The 21534-nt window shown below is 34.0% G+C and overlaps 1 protein-coding gene across 1 annotated transcript in view; it reads right to left on the bottom strand.

Annotated features, from left to right (window-relative positions):
- The window catches only part of LOC115887706 (hemicentin-1), a 1088837-nt gene that overhangs the window by 451302 nt on the left and 616001 nt on the right, over positions 1-21534 (bottom strand). The window contains exons 3-4 of the mRNA XM_030907180.1: positions 19857-20046; positions 8577-8794 (exon numbers count right to left, since the gene is read on the bottom strand). Coding sequence (XP_030763040.1) covers positions 8577-8794; positions 19857-20046 — 408 coding nt within the window. The remainder of the gene's footprint in view (positions 1-8576; positions 8795-19856; positions 20047-21534) is intronic.

Below are 21534 nucleotides of genomic sequence, written 5' to 3'. Positions count from 1 at the left end.
TCCAAAAAGCCAAATATTTTCCTTAAAACGTTATGACGCCGTGTGTGTTTTCAATCAGCCCTATTTGCCCGTCATTACCTATCCGCCCTGCTATTTTGCGGCAAACACTCGCTCTTCATTTACAAAGGGACGGCGCATTTTAATTAAGGGTAAAAGTGAATGTCATTACGGTATATCCTGTATCATCTGCATTTTGGCATACAGGTTGATTCTAGGGTGTAGAGGTTCGATAAGAAGGGATTTTTCGAAATTCCAGTTCCAAGGGGGTGAAACCACCCCCCAAATATTACAATATTTTTTTATTTAAAAAATGGTCAAGTTTTCGAAAAAACGCTTAAACATGTATATTTTATTTTGTTTTTTTACATATTTTAAGATTTTTTAAAAATGTATACAAGGCGTTTCGAAAAGTCTGGTCGTTGATTAATCACGATCCTGCTTAAAGCGCTTGACGTAAAAAGCTGATTTTTAGAAAACGGATTGACTTTAGGGTGTAGAGGTTCGATAAGAAGGGATTTTTCGAAACTCGAATTCTAAGGGGGTGAACCCACCCCTCAAATATTAGAATATTTTTATTTAAAAACCGGTAAGTTTTTCGGAAAAACTCTTAAACACGTATATTTTATTTTGTCGTTTTACATATTTTAAGATTTTTTAAAAATTTATACAGGGTGTTTCATAAAATATGACCATTGAGTAATCACGATTCTGCTTAAACTGCTTGACGTTTAAAGCTGATTGTTCACGCATCTCATTATTCTTTTTTTTTAGTTTTCTTTCAACACTGATTTTTGGTAAACGGATTGACTGTGGGGTGTAGAGATTCGATAAGGAGGGGTCTGTCGTATCTCAAATTCCAAGAGGGTGAAAACGCCCCTCAAATATTACAATATTTGTTATTTAAAAACGGTTAGTCTTTCGGGAAAACGCTTGGACACGCATAATTTATTTTGTTTTTGTTACATATTTTGAAATTTTTATAAAATCATAGAGGGGGTTCCAAAAATTTGGGTAATTGATTAACCACGATTCTGCTTAAATTGCTTGACGTTTAAAGCTTGTTTTGACAAACCGATTGACTGTGGGGTGTAGAGGTTCGATAAGGAGAGGTTTCTTGAATCTCAAATTCCAAGAGGGTGAAAACGCCCCTCATATATTACAATATTTGATATTTAAAAAACGGTTAGTCTTTCGGGAAAACGCTTGGACATGCATAATTTATTTTGCTTTTTTACATATTTTGAAATTTTTTAAAAAAGCATACAGGGTGTTCCAAAAAGTTGGATAATTGATTAACCCCGATTCTGCTTAAACTGCTTGGCGTAAAATGCTTATTTTTGGCAATCGGATTTTTCGAAAGTCAAATTCCAACGAAATGAAACTACTCCTCAAATATTCCCAAGTTATATAATAATATCGCTATATTGTTTTTTCTCATGCTGACATAAATGTGAGAAAATTTTATCCAATTTGTATGTTAATGGAAATTCTTGCTTTGCTTTTTCATCACCATTACAAACGATTAATTCGACGCGAACGAAGTTGCGGGTACACGCTAGTTAATTATATTTATTTCAAAGAAGATTTGATATAGACTTGAAATTTACACACAAAAGCTTCGTCGATTTTTTTATCTAGCCCAAACAAACGATTTAAGTAAGAACAATCTTGAACAGCCTCTACACTATGCGGAGAACTCTTCGAAGCAGATCAAGGTCGCGTTTCGCTTGTGTAACCTTAGAGGAATAGCCAATTTAATCTACCATCGGTAACTAAATGCACAGTTTTTAACCTTTTGTAGTAAAAAACTTGTTTCTAACCTTTCTTTCAAAGTATAATGTGAAAAAAGTAGTCGATTTTTTTGACCCACCCTATTCTACATATTATTTATTACATCACAACAATACAACCCAACCCTGATGTTCTATGACACTGCGTGTAATTATCGAAATGTACATGCAAGAATTTAGGGGCGTATACGTACATTTTTTTACTCCAATTCGCGTTCTTGTTATATTAATTAATGGTATTAATTTGACGTCCTAATTAAGGATAATGTGTGGCCCGATAGCGTGTAACTAATAGCTATCGATTATTCGCTATCGACCGAGTGTATCTATTAGGAAATGTATTAGGAGGAATATAATTACGGTATCTAATAATATTTAACATAATGGGAGTATGTGTTTATATAAGTACGTTGATTACAGAACGATTCAATTTATTAATTATTAGTCTTTATAGTAGTTGCTGTGAAGGGTTCTTATTTTTATTAATAATATTTGGACGCATCAAAGTTTACGCGCAACAGCGGTCTTCGACCTTATCATTGTCAATTACCTACCGATTTGGCGAGTGAATAAAATCGACTCTTAATCACGAAATATCCGATCACATCCGGCCTCGAAGAGGCGCGAATGAGCAGTGTGTCAATAGATTTTAAATTCTTGCTATAATCACGTCTACCGTACTCTTAACTTTGATGATCTAGACGGATTTTATTTTAGAATATTTAAATATTGTTTTTAATATTTGTTTTTATATACAAAAACCCAACAAACTAGTCGACAGAAAATAAATAAATAAGACAGCACTGGAAAAAGTAGAAGAATATAGGGTGCTACAAATTTGAGGTACGAGCATTGGTATCTCGGAAACCGTAAGAGATACGAAGATGGTTATAGATATTATATTCACTAAGATGCCATCAAAAAAGTTTTCAAAATTTCAAGGATTCCTGAGTTTTTTGGAAAAAAAACGAATTTTTTTGAAAATCAATTTTATTTTTTCCTGTCGTTACTTTTTAGAAAATCAAAAAACCAATTGCACATTCTCATAGCCTCTTTATTAGGGTTATCTGACAGTATCTTTAGATTTTCTTATTAGCTGATAATTTGTGAGATACAGAGGCCAACTTAATTTTTTTAAATACGTATCTGCATTTTTTATTTCAGTTTTTGAAAGAACTCGGTCTCCTGAGTACAATGATATGCCACACTTTATGCTTTTTTTATTTTGGGTACCTTAAGAACAACAAAACTATTAATTAATTGTTATTTAAAATAATTTCAAGTCCGACTCTGCTTTTTTAAATGATTTAATCTCCTTATATTCATAGCAACAATAGTGATTAGCGCTAATTAACATTGAATTGGGAAAATCGAGCCAATTGAAAGATTAAAATAAATAATATCCAGGTCAGCAATTTAAAGATTTTATTTTTTTTTATTGTGAATTTGAAATCTCAGTGTACGATATAATAATATGCATAATATTAATCGTAGTTATTATAAATAAATCAACTTCTACTAACTAGTTTCTAATGCTCTACATGTTTGAAAGGGTTACCACCCTCCCTACTGCACAAATTTATTATTCGTTCAATTTTATTTATAGTTCTTTGAACATCTCTTTTTAGACTTCCGAATACATTTTGTAGTCTTTATTGTAAATGATGAAATATATTGATTTGGTTTGGAATTTTTATTTTTATTGCATTTGATTTTCCGTATTCAATGTTTTACCCCACGTCATTGTTAAGTTTGAAGGCTTATCAATATTGTAACGATGAATAGATTAAATATTAAAAAAAAAAACAGATCCAGACTTGAAATTAGTTTAAATAAATTGTGTTCAAATGTCTGAAACAAAAAAAATATAAAGTGTGGAATATCATCGTACTCAAGAGACAGAGTTTTTTCAAAAACTGAAATAAAAAATGCAGGTCCGTATTTAAAAAAATTGAGTTGGCCTCTGTATCTCACAAACTATCAGCTAATTTGAAAATCTAAAAATACTATCAGATAGCCCTAAATAGTGGCTATGAGACAGGAAAAAATAAAATTGATTTTCAAAAAAAATCGTTTTTTCCAAAAACCTCAGCAATCCTTGAAATTTTGAAAACTGTTTTGATGGCATCTTAATGAACATCCCAAAGCGCAACTTTACCCTATTTTAACCATGTTCGTATCTATTACGTTTACGGAGATACCAATGCTCGTACCCCGAATTTGTAGCACCCTGTATATACTTGGGATAACTAATACACAGTTCGGGATCCCTACTACCAGAAATCAAAAAAATAATTAAGTTAGCATGGGCTACTTAGGTAAGAAACTCAATCATGTTCAAATATAGAATTCCACTGTATCTAAAGAAGAAAACATTCGACCAATGTTTACTACCAGTCTTGACCTATGCACGCAAAACCTGAACACTTAAAGCGGACGCTATAAGGAAACTGCAGGTCGCACAATGCTCAATGGGAAGAAATATGCTGGGAATAACCAAGAAAAATCGCAAAAGAATAGAGTGGATTTGACAAAAGACCTAGGTAATAGATACCATCATCTACAGAGTCAAATCCCTTAAGTGGTAACGGGCAGGACACCTGGCAAGAAGAACGGACAACAGATGGACCTCAAATATTACAGCATGGTACCCAAGAGGAATGAAGAGACCTAGAAGAAGACTGAACCTGAAATGGGAGCATGATATTAGGGAATTAGCAGGGATAACTTGGCCCCGCATAGCTAACAATAGATAATAATGGGCGCAACTACAAAGAGAGTATCTAAATATGTGAGGGAAGCTACAAAAACCATAATTGAAAATGGATGAATAAGCTGAAGATGGTGATGAATATACAAACCCACTTGAAAAAACGAGATATACTGATTTCAAAAAGGCTAATTTGTGTAATAACAGCAAACGTAATAAAATGAAATTCTTTCAATGCTTAGTTAAGCATTTATAATGCACATTTTTCTGTAATATTTCTGCATATTTCGTTAAAAACATCTTTAATAAACAAGAAAATATTCTCCGACTCTAAAACGAAACAACGTTCCGCTCCATAATTTATAATATAATTAAAACTGCAGCAAGCAGGAAGAAGCCAGTCGTCGCATTTTTGCAGTTATTTATTATATATGCACTGGCGGCGAAACAGTCTGTTGCAGAGACTGCATTCACCAAAAAAACTTATTTTTAGCTGGGCCAGGCTTTTACAGCGCACCATTCGTTTTAATGTTTTTCCTAGTTCTAGAAATTAGAGCAATATTTTTTCTTGTCCAGTGACTTTTACTTAAAGACCATTTGCCTAAAAGCATAAAGCTGTTTTATTTTATTTTGTGTAGTTTCAACACAATTTAATTTGTTTAAACCTCTAGTACTGGCGCGGGGTATTTTGGTGACCTGGATACCTTGAGAGGTATATTCAGGGTATATTATGCCGGGTCCAGACCAAGGCGACAAAAAGTAAACACGATTTTGAGACAAAAACAAGATAAACTTGCGACAAAAAATGGGGAATTCTGACAAGACCAATTGTCCACACCGCAAGGATAAAAGTACAACAAAGTTAAAAGTTTAGTTGTTGCGAATGAGTTTTATTAACCATGTGTGATTTCACTAGTCTCCTACTGTTGGCAGCACACGCCATCCACACTGCGCCGACAACTTGTAAAACATACGAACAAAGCGTAGATACTTTGATCTTTACCGACTCGAGACGGGATATTGAAAAGTCTCATTTTGAAACAAAACAAAAATGAGACAAAAATGTCGCAGGATTTGTTGCAATTTTGTCGTAAAACATGAATGTTTCTGTCTTGTCGTTGTTCTGCCTGCTTGGTCTGGAACCAATATTAAAATTATATATCGCCTCTTGAATTCTTTAATCGTAGTGTGTAGGTGTGTGTGCTACCAGATAGTCGCAATCATGTCACTAAAATTTAAGAAACACTTTTTTTGGGTGCCAAGGAACAAACAAGATCGACTAAAGTGCATTATTTTGAAACATTACATGTGCAAAGAAGGTTTAAAATTGTCTAAAAAGGTGTCAATTTTGTCTCAGAAAGAATGAATCATGAAATCCAAGTGCACTGAATGGATATACAGGGTGGGTCTTAAATAAGTTTAAATATTTTTAAGGGTAGTATATTTCGACCTCAGAAACCTTTTTTTACCTCTATGATTATTTCTTCGCAATATTTTTTTGAAAATCAGAATTTTTAGAAAAGATCCACTGGTTCTCAAAATTTAAACAAAAAATATATTTTTTTTACTCTTCAAGGTAAATTACCTCTGTTATTTTGGACTTTTTTTTGGAAGTTTTCAAAGTAAAATGACACGGTTATTTTGGACTTATTTGAAAAACGATAAAGAGAAAATATGTTTCTTTTATCCAGATCTACCAGCCCTGAAAATATTTGCACTTATTTTAGATTCACACTGTATAATTACTTACTAGGTAATACTTTTTATATTTGCCACGTTTGAAATTGTTTAAGAAATTATTAGTGACGTTTGAAAAATAATAGCATGTTCTATTCGGATTAGAAATGTAATTTTTGTGCTTCGCCTGTAAAGTCACGTCACAAAAATTTATACTTTTTTTGTGGCTGAAAAATATTATATTGTTTTATTAGGAGTAAAAATGATACTTTTTGTGGCGAGGTTGTTCATTTGACATTACAGGCGAGGCACAAAAAATAATGTTCACTCCGAATAGAACATGCTCTATTCAAATGCCACAAATAATTTGTTAAACAATTTTAAACGTTCCAAATAATATAAAAAGATTTAAAATTAATACCTTGTAAGTAATTATATATCGACTATGGTTATGCTCGTTGAATTTAATACTTTATGTCATTTTAATAATATATTTTCGTACTTTTGTGCTTAGGCGCAAAAGTGCTTCACTTTTATGTCTAGGCGTTAAAATGACGTTTTTATATTGTCAATCACGTCGCAAAAATGTATACTTTTGTGACGTTTGAAAAAAATGAAATTTATTAGGCAGATAAAAAAATAAGTGCAGTTTAACTCTTTAAAATAAGTGCAGATTGTTAAACTCTGCAGCACTACATCTATAACAGATCAAAAACTACCACTGTTTAAATATGATAGTGATATGTTTGGAAGAAAAATTTTCCCGCAAATTTAGTTAAGAAGAAAAAACTTTAATCCAAAAATAAATAACGAACACAGTGTGGAATTCATTTCTATATAGCAGTTCAAGAGGCAAGAAACTCTTATATAATTTTATTATATACCTTAAAACTGCAAAAAATATTTTTCCATTCTAAAAAATAAATTTTACACTGCATGTCTATAGAAATATTTTTCAAAATCAGAATATTGGACAGAAATACTCTGGTAAAGAAGTTTTTATATATTATTTTTTCATTTCCTTCATTAGAAAATTACCTAACTACCTTTTTAAATTAACCTGGCTAATTTTAAATCTCCACCTCGAAAAACGTCATCCTCAAAAGCACAAAAATGTAAAATTACGCTAAAGCACGCGATGTGCATCCAAACAACTTGATCAGTATTCCAGTCACATAACTTTGGCTCTAATTGAATACGAAAAAAAATGGTTTATTTTCAATTTAGCCCAAATACCCGGAGATTAAGCAATGGGAAGAGGAAAATATGCATTAACAGAGCTGGTCTCGCTTGTTGTAAATGTTTTGTTGGAAAATGCATGAGGTTATCTTTATACAATGCTTACAATGCTTGCTATGTATTTATAGTCTCTGTTAATGATGTTAGTTTAAAGGAATTAAATTATTTGTAATTTCTAATCATCTTGCAGGAATAATAGAACTCACAAAGAACGGAAAATCTACAGGTTGGTCCGAACTGTATTCCGGAAACTTCGGCAGCATATTCTGCACATAAAAATAAGTAAAAAAGTTCGTATAAATGTATGTCCATAAATGCTTAGTTTCGGAGATACAGGGTGTAGAAGTTAAAAACGTTTTCGAGAGAGAATTTTAAGAAAGCTGGTTCTTTAATATATCTTTTGCTATGCTCTCCTGAACAGGGTGCGGACCGTCTGGTTGCCGGTAGACGTTGCGTTCACTACTGCGCATTATATCTGTATTCAACATCTGTTCGCTACTCCGCATCACAAATTCGCCCTGTATTTTAGGAACTAGGAGGCTAGGACAAACATATGTATAGCATATTTAGTTTCATAAAAAAGTAAAATGAATGTAAAATAATGCAAAGTAATGTGAAAATCGCATCATTGTGTCTCAAAACCACACGAAAATGGGATACCCTGTACAGATGCGATGCGCAGTAGTGAACTGCAGTAGTCTACCGGCAGCCAGACGGCCCGCACTTTGGTCAGGAGAGCGCAGGAGAGCATAGCAAAAAATATATTAAAGAACCAACTTTCGTTTTTCCGACGTTGCTAGCTCTTGTACTATTATATTTTATTAAGGTTAGATTAAATTTGTCAAAAAAGTGTCAAAACGTCCGTTATCGTACAGTCCTTCTCTGTTGACGGGCTGGAGTAAAAAATTTACGGATGAAAAGTGGCGCGAAAAGTCTAATCAAAGAGCGGTCGGACCATCGCATCGTATCAACGGATAACGGATGCATGAAAATCAAGCTTGAATGAGTAATGTTATTCGGAATAACAGAGCAAGCTCCTAAAATTAATTATTTATCAAAGGGAAGATATAAAAGACAGTAGAGAAATTGGGAGATGCAAACATTCGTAACCTTCATTGAAAATTATACCATAAGAAGAAGATATTCTTAATAGTACTTACCTAGTACTGTTAGCTGGATTGGTTTGCCTTGAACGACAAATCCGAAAGCGTCCTCTGCCTCGCACTGCCATTTTCCATCGTCTTCTAATCGGACGTTGTCTATAAACAAATTGCCACTGGCATCAACTAAGAACCGGTGACCGATCACTCGTTTATTGTTCGTATTGTCTTTTAGGATGGTCTGCACTATTTGGCCGTCCTTCAGCCATATACTGGTACTGAAAAAAAATATAATAAATAAATATGTTTATTTCAAATAATTTTAAGAAATAAGCAGTGTGAAAAACTCCAGACGTTCGTTCATTTATGATATAATGATAAAAGCATAACTATACAGTTTAAATGATATAGTAGATAGATATTATTTTTTTAATTTAGTACAGAAAGTTACTTTTGATTCTGTGCACTAATTGGTCAGATGTGTTGCTGATCGTTATCTCTGTATGTATAAAACCAAAAAAGGCAGTATTTATGTTCTCAGTCAAACCATTCCCAACCAAGCAAGACAGAAATAGTCAGAACTTTATATAAGCTTTATACAAGCTTTATATAAGCTTAACTAAGCAGTGACCAAGCATTTACTCACATTTCGCATTTACTCGCATTTACTTACTTAGCAATACTCATTTTTTTCTCAGGTAAGATTTCGACAGATTATGACAGAAAAAAAAATGACGCCGATACCAATCCATTTATTTCACTAAAAAAAGTTTCTAATATTTTTTAAGTTAACTATGGTTATTGGTTTATTTCAAAAATGATAGATCATGTTTCAGTATCATTGGTTTGATGGAACGATGAACGACAACCGAACGCCGCGCCGATGCGTATGAACTTGACTTAAGATTTTTGAGAGTAGAGAATCAAACTCTTGCCAGATTATAGGTTATAAACTTGTGTCAAATTATGTTAAATAGAAATGAAAAATATTTTGCATTTTATTACGTGTTTTTTTTTAAAATTAAGTGGAGGAAAACTCGATTGAAAATTAAGTGTTGACCCAGACCATAGTTTACAGTTACTATTTGCTGCCCAGAGGCCGCCAGAGCCAGATATACGGTTTGCCAGAGATTATGGCCAGAGAGTTGTACTAGCCATAAATAAAGTTTGTATACCATCTCGTATGACACCAAAAACTGGAGTATCTGTAAAATAACATTACACGATATAGGTAAATAATAAATTTTAGTATTGCAGAGAGGTAATGTCAAAAGGTACTGGTTTAAAAAAAAATAAGATTAAAGTTATTAACTTTAATCTTATTTTGTGGCAATTTTATTCAATAAAAAATAATAACCCTAATTACCATAATAAACAAAGGCAAAGGCATCTTTGCCTTTCACACAAAACGGAAAGACTTTGCCTTTCATACAAAACTATGGTATTTTGAGGTCAGTCTTTCCTAGAGTCTTCCATAGTTTTGTATGAAAGGCAAAGTCCGCGGACTGTGGCTTTGCTTTCTTTATTATGGTATCTCGTTGAGGCCAAGTTTTTCCGTGTATGGGCAGCTAATGTCTTGCTCTAGCGCACCAGCAAAATAGCTTTGTGAATTAGATTAGTTCACACTTGATAATAGTAGTCACTGATTCATCTGACCGAAATGTTGTTGTAAACATCAAATTGAGCTTGAAAGAAAATATTTTCAAAAACCATATATATATATAGGGTGCTACAAATTCTTGCATTGGTATCTCGGTAACCGTAATAGATACGAAGATGGTTAAATTGGGGCAAAGTTGCGCCTTGGGATTTTCACCAAAATTCCATCAAAAAAAGTTTTAAAAATTTCAAGGATTACTAAGTTTTTTGGAAAAAACGGATTTTTTGGAAAAACCATTTTATTTTTTTCAGTCGTTAGTTTTTAGAAAATCCAAAAACTAATTGCACATAATCATAGCCACTTTATTAGGGCTATCTGGCAGTATTTTTAGATTTTCAAGTTAGCTGATAATTTGTGAGATACAGAGGCCGATTTCAGATTTTGAAAGAACTCGGTCTCCTGAGTACAATGATATGCCGCACTTTATACTTTTTTTTTGTTTTGGACATTTAAACATAAAATTTATTTAAACTAATTTCAAGTCCGGCTTTGTTTTTTAAATATTTAAATTATTCACCGTTACAATATTGATAAGCCTTCAAATTTAACTATGACGTGGGGTAAAACATTGAATAAAAAAAATCAAATTCAATAAAAAAAACAATTGCATTACTTGACGTCATTTGTAAAAGTGAAATCAATATTTTTCAACATTTACAATAAAGAGTACAAAATGCATTCGGAAGTATAAGAAGATATGTTCAAAAAGCTATAAATAAAATTGAAAGAATAATAAATTTGTGTAATACGCAAGGTGGTAACCCTTTCGAACATGTAGAGCATCAGAAACAAGTTTGTAGAAGGTGATTTATTTCTAATAACTACGATTAATATTATGCATATTTTTAGATCGTACACTAAGAATTTCAAATTCACAATAAAAAAGTTAAAATAATATCTTTAAATTGCTGAGCTGGATATTATTTATCTGGATCTTTCAATTGGCTCGATTTTTTAATTAGCGCTGATCAATATTGTTGCAATGAATATAATCAGATTAAATATTTTAAGAAACCAGGGTCGGACTTGAAAATATTTTAAAAAAATCATTATAAATAGTTTTGTTGTTGTGAAGGTACCCAAAACAAAAAAAAAAGTATAAAGTGTGGCATATCGTTGTACTCCGGAGACCGAGTTCTTTCAAGAACTGGAATAAAAAATGCAGGTCCGTATTTAAAAAAATTAAGTCGGCCTCTGTATCTCACAAACTATCAGCTAAATTGAAAATCTAAAAATACTGTCAGATATCCCTAATAAAGTGGCTATGAGAATATGTAATTAGTTTTTTGATTTTCTAAAAAGTAACGACAGGAAAAAATAAAATTGACTTTTAAAAAAATTCGTTTTTTTCCATAAAACTCAGCAATCCTTGAAATTTTAAAATCTTTTTTGAAAGCATCTTGGTGAACATCCCAAGGCGCAACTTTGCCCCAATTTAACCATCTTCGTATCTATTACGGTTTCCGAGATACCAATGCTCGTACCTCGAATTTGTAGCACCCGTATATATCTTACTAAAATTACCGGTTATACATAAGCTTCTTTCGAAGAATCCGCTTCTTGCGAGCAGTTTGCAATTTGTTACGTATAAAAATAAGAAGGCTTAAACATGCCGGGAATATAACTTTAAAGTTCGTTCTGCCGAACGACCGTGGCAAAGCTCAAAAGAATAGTCCCGCAGCTTTGCATAAGTTAAATTTCGCATCCGAGCTAAATTTTCTCCTCGAGCTAGAATGAAGTCTACACAGTACAGCGCAGTGACAAGTCTGGAAATAGACGGGGGACGGAGAAAACGACAAATTTCTTAGAAATACTTTTAACAATTTCGAAAATTTTAAAAGTTACGTTCAAATCCGAGTCGTCGAGTTTCGAGGTGGAAAAATTATGCCCTTGTGGAAATTGTCATGAATTGCACCATACCAAATAGCAGTTTATTTGAATACTACACAGAAAAAAACAATAAGGTATTTTCAACAATACCATACCGCCATTACTTGCTGACGAGTATTTGACACACATCAGAAGATGGTCACGCAAGGCGTTTTCTTTCATGAGCTTTTCTGTGACTGAAAAGTCCGATACGTGATGTTATCTGTCTACCGCACTCCAGACATTCAAAAATCTCATTGCTTTGTTGCCTCTTTACTTTTTGGTTGTCGCTCTTAACTGACTTTACAATTTTTCTCCATTCCGTTCTATTGTGAGCTGCCTCTTCCCACTCATTCTGCTTGTTCCCTTTAAGTTTTCGTGGAAAATATCCTTGAACCTTTTGAGTCGTCCACCCGGCCTCCTCTTACCGTCTACAAGCTCACCGTAAAGCAGCGATTTTGGTATGCGGTTTTCTTGCATTCTGCATACGTGACCAGCCCATCTTAAGCGGGACTTTGTAATCATGACTTCAATACTCTCGCAGTTAGCTTTTTCAAGGACCGATACGTTTGAGACATGAAGGAACCATTTTATTCTTAAGAGTTGTCTAAGATGTCTCTGTTGCAACTTCTTTAATGCGTTCATGTGTCGGCGGTACGGCACCCAGGTTCGCTTCCATATAACATGGTGGGAATTATTATCGCTCGGTACACTTCAAGTTTCGTTTTTGTGCTCAAGTTATGATTGTAGAAAACCCTGTCTTTTAATTTCCAGAATGCTCTTGAAGCGCTGCTAATCCTGTGCTGAATTTCAGAGTCGATATTGGCCTTTTTCGAAATCAAACTGCCGAGGTAATTGAATTCCGCTACATATTCCAACAGCTCATCTCCGATTTTTATAGCATTGTTGTGATCTTCCGGGGGAGTGCACATGATTTTAGTTTTATCGATGTTCAGCTTAAGTCCCAAAGCCTCGTATGCCCATGTATATGTGTTCAACATTTCTTGCAATTGCTGTAACGTATTTGCAACTAGAGCACAGTCATCAGCGTATTGAAGTTCTGTGATGAATTTTGTACGTGTTCTGGCCCTGAGTCTTTTTCTGTTGAACAGACAGCCGTCGTATCTGTATCTAATGTCCAAACCTCTCTCCTGCAGTTTGCTGTCCACTATAATGGAGAGCGTTGCCATGAATATATTGGATAGGAGAGGCGCTAAGACACATCCCTGCCTAACGCCTGTGTTTGTTAGGAAGGGATCGCTCAGTGATCCATGACATGACACTCTTGATTTGTTGTTGTTATGAAGAAATTTGATGGGTACTCCGAACTTTTTAATAATTGCCCAAAGTGTATCTCTGTTCACAGAGTCGAAGGCTTTTGTTAGATCGATGAATGCAACGTAAAGTTTAGACTACTGCTCTTTTACTTTTTCCTGTATTTGCCGGATGGAGAATATCGAATCGACGGTACCGCGGTTGGTGCGAAAACCCGTTTGCGATTCTGGAAGGATTTTTTCTATATGTGGGTGCAGGCGGTTTGACATAATTTTTGCAAGAATTTTTCCTCCGATAGTGAAATTTCTCGGTAGGTTCCGCAGTCTGATGCACTTCCTTTATTCTTAAATATATTCACTATATTCGCATTGCAAAAGTCCTGAGGTACCTCTCCGCTTTCCCATATGACATCAAAGAGAGCCTTAAGATGACCAATAAGTTCTTTACTTGCAAAAATCTTTATTTTCAACAATAGTTTTATAATTAAGAAAAAATCCATTCATACAAAAAAATATAGTGCAGCTTTTAAATCATTTTAGTTTAAATATAACGAATATTTTTTTATACAAGACGATAATGCAATTTTATCGTCGTGTATTCAGAAATTATTATTTCAAGGAATTTATTACGAGTAGAAAAAATGTGCTGGGTTGGCGTTGGTTTTATGTAATTGGACAAATAAATAAAGCTGTCTCTTTAGTTGTCAGTTTTGAGTCAATATTTTTTAATCCTCTTTAAGAGTCGATTTTTTAATTTTGTGCTGATTGAATTGGAGCCAGAAATGGCTCAAAACGAAATAATTAAATTACCAACAGATATTCAGGCTGAGGCGACAAACGCCATATCCAAACTACTTCCATTTAAATCTCGAATGACTTAAGCAATTAAAAAACATGCAAGAAGAAATAAAGTTTTTAACCTATCCTCGCTATTAAAGTATCATTTAATCTACCCTTGCAGTTAAAGTACTATTTTATCTACTCTTTTTGATAGATATAAGGCAATTTTAACAGTTGCTATGGAAAAACATATTGTTTATTACTCAAATATTATTTGTTAACAATTACAGCAATTAATTGTATAAATAATAAATAATAAATTACAACAATTACTTGTTAAATTGCTCAATTTAGAACAAAACATGTTCTGCAAATAAAAAAAATATTTATTTATGGTAAACTGAGCCCTCTAATTAAATGTAATGTAACTAATAGTTAACGCTAATATTACATATTTTGGAGGGACATTTTAATATTGTTCCGGATTCCGTGGGTCCACTATTTAAACTCACGATAAAATACTTAACGAATTTATTTGTTTCACTCTGTACACAACTTATACTATTTACAACACAACTTATGCAACTACTATTACTCTAACGGTATTTCGCGGTATTTTCAAACTTCAGACTTAGACTTCAAATTTCAAACTTTAAACTTCAAACTTTTTAAAACTTGTCCAACTGTCAAAGCGCGGGCCTTATATACCCCCTGGCGGTTGTTTCTAGATTTTTCTAAAGAATTCTATAATTTTCTTTACTTTCTGGCGAATGCGCCAGGTTCCTCAAGGCACGTTGCGATTTTTTTAGCAGTATGCAGTTATGCAACCAGTAATACACCTTGACAATATCTTTGTTGCAAGCGGAGATGCTCTTTTTCCATCAAAGCGTTGTTTACGTTACAACTATTAGACATATAGTTTAGCACGTTTTACCTAGCAACGAATCAATTATTTAACTGTCATGTAAAATATAACGCAGGTATGTTTTGTTCGTTATATTGAAGGAGGAAAAGATCAGTTTGGAAACACAACGCAAAATGGAACAAAGAAGGAAATTGAAAAGTGACGAACACGCCAGTCAAGGTGATTTGAATAAACTAAATAAGGAAATATCAAGAGAAATCAGAAAAGACATAAGAAAGCACAGAAACGAAAAAGTTGTTAAAACTATGGAGGATAATAAGAGCATGAAAATAATGAGACGCAAGCTCACTAATGGAAAAAAAGAAATCGTCAAACTCAAGGACAAAAATGGTAATATAACATCTAATAGAGAACATTTATTACAGATTGTGGAAACATTCTATGAAACACTATACACCAACCATTCTACTCTAGACTCGAGGAAGCACCTACAAGGAAAGGTTCAAAATCAGGGTTCTGAGGATGTTCCGGAAATCTCTGTAAGTGAAATTTACAATGCTCTAAAAAAGATGAAGAACAATAAAGCTCCGGGGGATGATGGCGTCGTCACAAAAGCGATAAAGATGGGAGGAACAGTATTAATGACCAATATTCAACGGCTGTTCAATCTCTGTCTGGAAAATCAAAATATCCCTACAAAGTGGAATAACTCAATAATTATCCTCTTACATCAAAAAGGAGACATAGCAGACCTGGAAAATTATAGACCAATTAGCCTTCTTAATCATCTTTATAAACTATATACCCGAATTATAACAAATAGACTACAGGCAAAATTGGAGTTCTACCAACCTAAAGAGCAAGCTGGTTTCCGTTCCGAATTTGGTACCAACGATCATCTGCAGTGTTTAAAAACCTTAATAGAAAAAACCATCAAAAACAATCGTCCCCTAGCACTGATATTTGTCGATTTTAGAAAAGCGTTCGATACGGTAGAATTACCTGCCATCCTAACAGCGCTACAAGAATGTAGAATCGACCATCGATATTGTAACATAATACAAAAACATATATGACAATGCTACAACAACTGTAAATCTACATTCCACAACTAACCAGATAAAAATAAAAAGGGGAGTTAGGCAGGGCGATACCATGTCGCCAAAATTGTTTATTACTGTTCTTGAGCATGCATTCAAAATGCTGGCTTGGTAACAAAAAGGAATAGTTATCGATGGAGAGAGACTCAACCACCTACGCTTTGCGGATGAAATCGTTATAATGTCAGATAGTCTGGGAGAGATCAAAGACATGCTTCAAGAACTTAACGATGCATTACACGAGATTGGACTAACAATAAATTTTGACAAAACTAAGATAATGACTAATATTGTGCCCAGCGAACACATACAAATTCACAACAACAGAATAGAATTAGTCCACAAATATGTATACTTGGGCCATGAGATGAAAATAAGTAGAGATAACCAAACCTGTGAACTGGCTAGACGAATTACCTTGGGATGGGCGACTTACGGAAAAATGAGGGACATCTTTAGAGCAAATATCCCAATACACCTGAAAAAAAGGCATTTAACCAATGTATCCTCCCGGTTTTGACCTATGGCGCAAAGACACTCACTCTAACAAAAGCAACCGCAGAAAAATTGAGAGTGACACAGAGGCGGATGGAGAGATCTATGATTGGCCTGACTTTGAGAGATCGAGTAAGAAATCAAGAGATACGCCGACGTACGGGAGTGGATGACATTATCCAGCGAATCACAAAACAAAAGTGGAGATGGGCTGGACACATTGCTAGAATGGCAGACGGGAGATGGACCAAAAGACTTATTATAGAGTGGAGACCAAGAGCTGACAAGCGTAGCCAAGGCAGACCTCCCACCCGATGGACCGACGACCTGAAACGAATAACAACTAACTGGATTGCAACAGCTAAAAACCGCGAGATCTGGAAACGTTTGGAGGAGGCCTATGTTCAACTATGGACGTGAAAGGGGGCTGCGTGATGATTATGATGATGTTTTGTTCAGCTGCAAATTTTATTCAATTATATGCTATCGTACGCCCAACGCTTCTATTGTTTATACGACTATACTATATACTTGTGGTGATTTTTGAATGGAGTGGGGGGAACCACACATTTGCTGGTAATGTGTAGTGGCAGGACACCTTCTGAAAAAATGTTTACTTATTTTTTTTTGGTGGTTTTGTTGTGTTGTTTTAATGATTTAAATGGAAATTGACATAATCTTTTGGAAGGGAGAATCAATGGACGCTTTATTAGAATCGTAGGGTGCCTACTAGAGATACTATACGAGAAGATTTACTTACTATACCGGGTGCGTTTGGAAAGTGGCTCACCCCTATAACTTTTTTATTTTTTTCAGATGAAAAAACGAGATTTCGTATGTTAGTATATGTCATAAATTAGGATTGATTGACGTATTCAATTGTTTTTGGTTACTTGGGGAGCCTCGGAAAAATATATTTGAGCGTCTAATGTTTTTAGTGTCTTGTCCTGGCTGGTTAAAAGATGCCCAAATCATATTCTTAATCATATCTTAATTTTTTCAAATTAAACAAGGGTAGCTCATTAGCCTATTTAGAAAAAAACATTTTTTTACAAATAATTTTATACCACACACTTGGTATTTTGAGTCAAATTGTCGTTAAGAACCGCATGTTACAATTTCAAATAAATCATTTGCGAAAATGTCAAAAGTTGACATATGATATGCCATTCTATTCAGTCATTTTCTATCGAATAAAGTAAAAAATACCGAGGGTGCCATTTAAAAATCAAAAGAAAGTTGTAGTCATTTCCGGTAAAACAACAAGTGACGGAAAACGACTGAATACGTCTTTCAATCTTATTTTATGTCATTTTATACTAACATACCAAATCTCGTTCTTTTATCTGAAAAAATAATAAAGTTATAGGTATGAGCCACTTTCGAGACGCACCCAGTATGTTTTTATTGCTCGTACGTTTTATAATGAAGATTGGAGTAAAAATTTCAAATAGAAAAGTTAATATAAAGCTTTTACGAACACTGGACCACTCTGTATATTAAATAAAATATTAGGAAATTCTGTATATTAGGAAAACAACAAATTGCTATTTGATGCTTTGCAATTTCTCACGATTTTCCAAAAAGCTCCAGTTTCCATTCCGCAAATGCTGAAAAGCCGACGATTTCAGATTTGAACGGAACTTTTTAAATTTTTAAAAGCGTTTAAAAGAACTGCAGAGCTTTCTGGCAGAAGGCGGTCTGTTTCCAGATTTGTCCGCTCCCCGGCAACGAACGTGCTGAGTTTATTCTAACTTGCAGAGACTTAACCGACGCCTTAACTTATGCAAAGCTTCTGGGCTGTTCTTTTGTGCTTTTGCGGTCGCTTTGTGCCAAGAAGTTTTACGTTATATTCCGGTCGCTGGGCATGATGAAGCTTTCAATTTTTTTTTTGGTTGGTTTTGCAATTTGCATCTTATTTCTTTTTAGGGAGACACTAGTTTAGAAGTGTAATCAATTTATTTAGTTAAACACCTTTAATATACAGTGCACCTCTTGAATCAAACACGCGTTAATCAGAACATTCAGTAATCGGAATAGATAAAAGGAATATCAGAATAGATCAGGCGAATAAATCAGGGTTGATTCAAGAACGGTAAACTAATAGGATTGCTCATCCTCATAAGACGTACGTTCGCCTCTTCCCGCGCTTCAGCTGACAGTTGTGACGTCATTGTAGTCCTTGTCATGATACTGCGTATTATTAGTTGCCTATGGTAAACTTATAAAAATAACAGCTGAGCAATTTTGAGGTATTAATTTGTCAATTTTAAATGTGAAAAAGGTGTTTTAAAGTTTTTAGAGCTATAGAGTGTATAAATACGTTCATTTTGTGTTGTGGATTGTGACAAAGTGCTTACTAAGTGCCTACGATATTGTTTCTTAATTATTTTAAAGCAAAATATGGAAGTACTCTAAAAAGAATGCCTGCAAAAGTTGAAGCTGGGAACTGCTGTTCTTAAAAATGCATTATCCGAATATTTAATACAATTTATACACAGTTAATTTTCTATACTGCATACATATAAGGTGTTTAAATAAATAAACTAAATAATGAACGTTTTGCATCCGGCAACCAATAATGCACGTGTATGTATTATTGGTTGCCGGATAAGGACTAATAACCATGACAAGGTCTACAATGACGTCACAAAGCGAGGAGTTTCCGCATGCACCTGGCAGACACTGTTGGCTGAATGAGCAGTCCTATTAGGTTAACTGTTCTTGGGATTGATTGACGTATCCAATTAGTTTTGGTCACTTCCTGTTTCACCGGAAATGACTATAACTTTTGATTTTTAAATGGTACCCGCGGTATATTTTCACTTTATTTGATAGAAAATGACATTCTGCCAATAATATATAGGGTGTTCCATTTAAAATAAGTCGTCCCGATCGACTCACACTTTTTTAAGCCACCCTGTAGAAGTTAATATAATAACATTCTAGTACATACTCCGGACCCTGTAGAGAAATCAATAAAAGTTGGCATGAACTTCATTAAAGATGTCGAAACTATTACTAAATTAAATTTCTATAAATAATTTCGTTAGAAAGTTCGAGCGCACTTTTTTCGCGTTTTCTTATAATCTTATATCCTGGTTAAGAAAGCACGCTGTCGCATCAAGTAGGGAGATATAAGGAAACAAGCATTGAAGAATCATTATAGAAAATAAACCAGTAAAAATCTACATCCAACCGATGATTACATGCTTGTAAACCTACACTTATTCTTTATTAACCTAACTGTGATTGGTATTGTAGTTATAATGTGAACCTGCCCTTATTGAAGTTTACCTGAAGTTGATGTTGACGGCACAATCTAGCACGATTTTGGTGTTCTGCTTGGCGAAGGTTTGTGTGTATTCCTCCCCATTTGAGCCGGTTTTTTCGTAACTCAAATTCGTCCTAGTGTCAGCTCTGGTTGGTCGACGGTGCGCGCTTGCGCTGTGTGGATGGCGAGTGTGGGTCCTGGATTCGGCACAGCCTGCAAGAAAAACAATAATGAATTAGTTTTGACCTAATTTTGAGAACGATATACTTTTTATCTCTACAGACATATTTATTATTAATTTCATTACAAATCGTAATAATGTCACAGTTAACTTAACTTCTGACACAATAAAATAATCTTAGGGTCGTTCAACAAAGTTAAAGAGGAAATATTTTGACCAACTGTATATTAAGCAGTTCAAATGAAATACAGGAACCTACGTTGTGTTAAAAATATATATTTTTTTATTGTGAGTTACCTCGGATGCGCTCGACAAAAGCAATATTAGGGAAATTTGAGGAGGATATGTTATGTAAATCAAACGCTAAACTTGTAAATAGTCCTACTTATTTTTTATTTTTAAATTAACTGAAAGGAGTGCCGTACTCTGCTGGGAATTCATAAGTAAAAGAGCACGGCAGAGAAAACCTTGATCACTATTCCAAAGAATCTAGCTATGCTCTTCTAAAATTCAATAAAAGATAAATAATATAAGATAAGTAATACAAAAACTGCTCTCATACCAAGGTTTATAGTTTAATACATATATATAGCACATGTACTAAGTTCTTTCGTTTCGAGTCCCGAAGCTAAAGTTAGGGTTTGTAAAGTAAAAGGTTTGTTCCAAATATCTTAGACTATGAGTTATTCTATTCTTTGGTATTAATTGCTCATTTGTTTGCTAAAATATTAATAAGCTTAAGATATTTTTTTTGTTATTGAACCAAAATAAGGAGCAGGTGCGACTATAAAGTGGCGAAACGTCGCATAATAACATAATTGTTTTCTTTCGAGCCTTCCCAAACACACACGATTTTTTTTCTGCGTATTAACTACTGGAAGCTAACAATAATCATAATAATAACTAATACATGAACAGTATTAGGTATTCTTTTTCCTTAATCTTTTTATTCATTATTATTATGTTTTCATATCTTTCTTATTCAATGTGATCGAAAAAAAAGCTTCAGCGATGGCTATGAAATAAAGATCGCTGTCATTTTACAAGTAAAATTATATGGGGAATGTCTAGATCGTAATTTCCAAGCTAACTGGACGCCGTTTTTTTCGAACATACGGTGCCGTTTATAATATGTTATTTGTATACAGGGTGGCCCATCGAAAACGTTCCGCAAGGCATAACGGCCAGGATATTTTTTTATTAAAAAAATCCAAAACAGGTCAATTTTGCTTGTGAGGGGGACAACTTTTGCCCCAAAAATTATTGCAAAATCTTCAATCCTCTAAGCGGGGGCGTCATCCCCCAACTTTTTTCAAATGGAAAGGGGGGTCAAGTGGTGCCGCAATGAAAAGGGCTTTTTATTCTCTATACTTTCCCGCTTCGTTTTTGAAAATCGGTCGAGTCATTGAGAAAATATGAAGGATTGAAATTTGAAAAGTTTATTTAAACATTTATCAGAGTAAGCAGAATTCCTTCGACCAATTTGCTGTTTTTTCTTATTATTTCTAGATGTTTAGGCA

Source organism: Sitophilus oryzae, unplaced genomic scaffold (assembly GCF_002938485.1).
Source record: "Sitophilus oryzae breed Bouriz unplaced genomic scaffold, Soryzae_2.0 scaffold_610_pilon_pilon, whole genome shotgun sequence".
NCBI lineage: Eukaryota > Metazoa > Arthropoda > Insecta > Coleoptera > Curculionidae > Sitophilus > Sitophilus oryzae.
The sequence above is the reverse complement of the archived record's forward strand: the minus strand, read 5'-3'. Positions and strand labels throughout refer to the sequence as shown.